The following is a 1,812-nucleotide window of genomic DNA, read 5'->3' as shown; positions in this document are numbered from 1 at the left end:
TGCCAAAGGATTGGCAATTTACCCAAGAAAAATGAGATGCCACAAAGGTTCATCATGGAGTTGGAGTTGTTTGATGTATGGGGGATTGATTTTATGGGACCATTCCCATCCTCCTACTCGAACAACTATATATTGGTGGCTGTAGATTATGTGTCAAAATGGTAGAAGCCATAGCCACATCAACAAATGACAACAAGGTTGTGATAAGCTTCTTGAGGAAAAATATCTTCAGCCGATTTAGAGTTCCTAGAGCCTTATTAGTGATGGAGGGACACATTTCTGCAATAAACAACTTAGAGCACTCCTGCTAAAGTATGGAGTCAAGCACAGAGTAGCAACCCCATACCATCTACAGACCAACGGGCAAGCTGAGATTTCAAATAGAGAACTCAAAAGAATCCTTGAAAGGACTGTTGGTAACTCAAGAAAGGAATGGTCCAAAAGGCTGGATGATGCACTATGGGCTTATAGGACAGCCTTCAAACCACCCATTGGTATGTCTCCGTACCAACTAGTGTTTAGGAAGGCTTGTCACTTACTAGTAGAGCTTGAACACAAAGCATTTTGGGCTCTCAAGATGTTGAACTTTGATAATCAAGCTGCTGGGGAAAGGAGACTACTACAACTCAATGAGCTGGAAGAATTCAGGAATCATGCTTATGAGAATGCTAAGATTTACAAGGAAAACAAAAAGAAATGGCATGATCAAAAGCTAGCAAGAAGAGAGTTTGTAGAAGGTCAAAAAGTGCTACTATACAATTCAAGGCTCAAGTTCTTCCCAGGAAAGCTTAAATCAAGGTGGTCTGGACCTTTCACAATCCTCAAGGTGTCTCCCTATGGTCATGTAGAGCTTATGGAGGACAAGACACAGAGGACTTTCACTGTCAATGACCACAGGTTTAAGCACTACTTGGGGGACTCTTTGGATGAGTAGAGAGTGAGCTACAACCTCAACTAAAGATGGAGGAACGTCAAGCTAGTGACGCTAGAAAAGTGCTGGTTGGGAGGCACCCCAACACCCATATCCTTTTGATTTTTTTTATTTCTAGAAGTAGCTTAGGATTGTTGATTTAGGTAGTTTAAGTTCCAGTTAATCCTTTCAATTCCCTGCTTTTTAGAAGTAGTTTATGATTGTTAGCTTAGAAAGTTTAAATATCAGTTCAAAGTGTTTGTTAGTTAGTCAATCTTTTAGTTGTTTATTTTTATTGGAAGTGCAAGGTTGCTGGGTGCACTCATTGATATTGATTGATTGGGATGAGAACCTAGCTAAAGAGCTAAGTTTGGTGTGGTGATAAGCGAATAATTTATACGCTTTTTGGCATTGTTTTTAGGTAGTTTTTAGTATGATTTAGTTAGTTTTTAGTATATAATTATTAGTTTTTATGCAAAAATCACATTTCTGGACTTTACTATGAGTTTGTGTTTTTCTGTGATTTCAGATATTTTCTTACTAAAATTGAGGGACCTGAGCAAAAATCTGATTCAGAGGCTGAAAAATGGCTTCAGATGCTGTTGGATTCTGACCTTCATGCACTCGAAATTTTTTGGATCTACAGAAGCCCAATTGGCGCGCTCTCAATTACGTTGGAAAGTAGACATCTTTGGCTTTCCAGCAATGTATAATAGTTCATACTTTTCCCGAGATTTGATGGCCCAAATTGGCGTCAAAACGCCGGTCAGAGACCCCTTTTTTGGCGTTAAATGCCAAAACTGGCATAAAAGATGGAGTTAAACGCCCAAACTGGCACCAGAGCTGGCGTTTAACTCCAAGAGAAGCATATGCACGTGAAAGCTTCAATGTTCAGCCCAAGC

At 39.7% G+C, this 1,812-nt stretch overlaps 1 protein-coding gene across 1 annotated transcript; it reads left to right on the top strand.

Moving 5' to 3' along the window:
• Positions 1-496: 496 nt before the first annotated feature.
• LOC112805655 (uncharacterized) lies at positions 497-934 on the top strand. Its single transcript, XM_025848007.1, has one exon. It carries the CDS (start codon positions 497-499, stop codon positions 932-934), a length of 438 nt encoding a protein of 145 aa, XP_025703792.1.
• Positions 935-1,812: the final 878 nt, after the last annotated feature.

The sequence above is a fragment of the Arachis hypogaea genome, chromosome 6 (assembly GCF_003086295.3).
Source record: "Arachis hypogaea cultivar Tifrunner chromosome 6, arahy.Tifrunner.gnm2.J5K5, whole genome shotgun sequence".
Taxonomy (NCBI): Eukaryota; Viridiplantae; Streptophyta; class Magnoliopsida; order Fabales; family Fabaceae; genus Arachis; species Arachis hypogaea.
This window is presented reverse-complemented; position numbering and strand designations above follow the sequence as displayed.

Bases quoted from the DNA above. Each gene is read 5' to 3' on its own strand.
- LOC112805655 (XM_025848007.1), top strand. From the start codon at position 497: ATGTCTCCGTACCAACTAGTGTTTAGGAAGGCTTGTCACTTACTAGTA.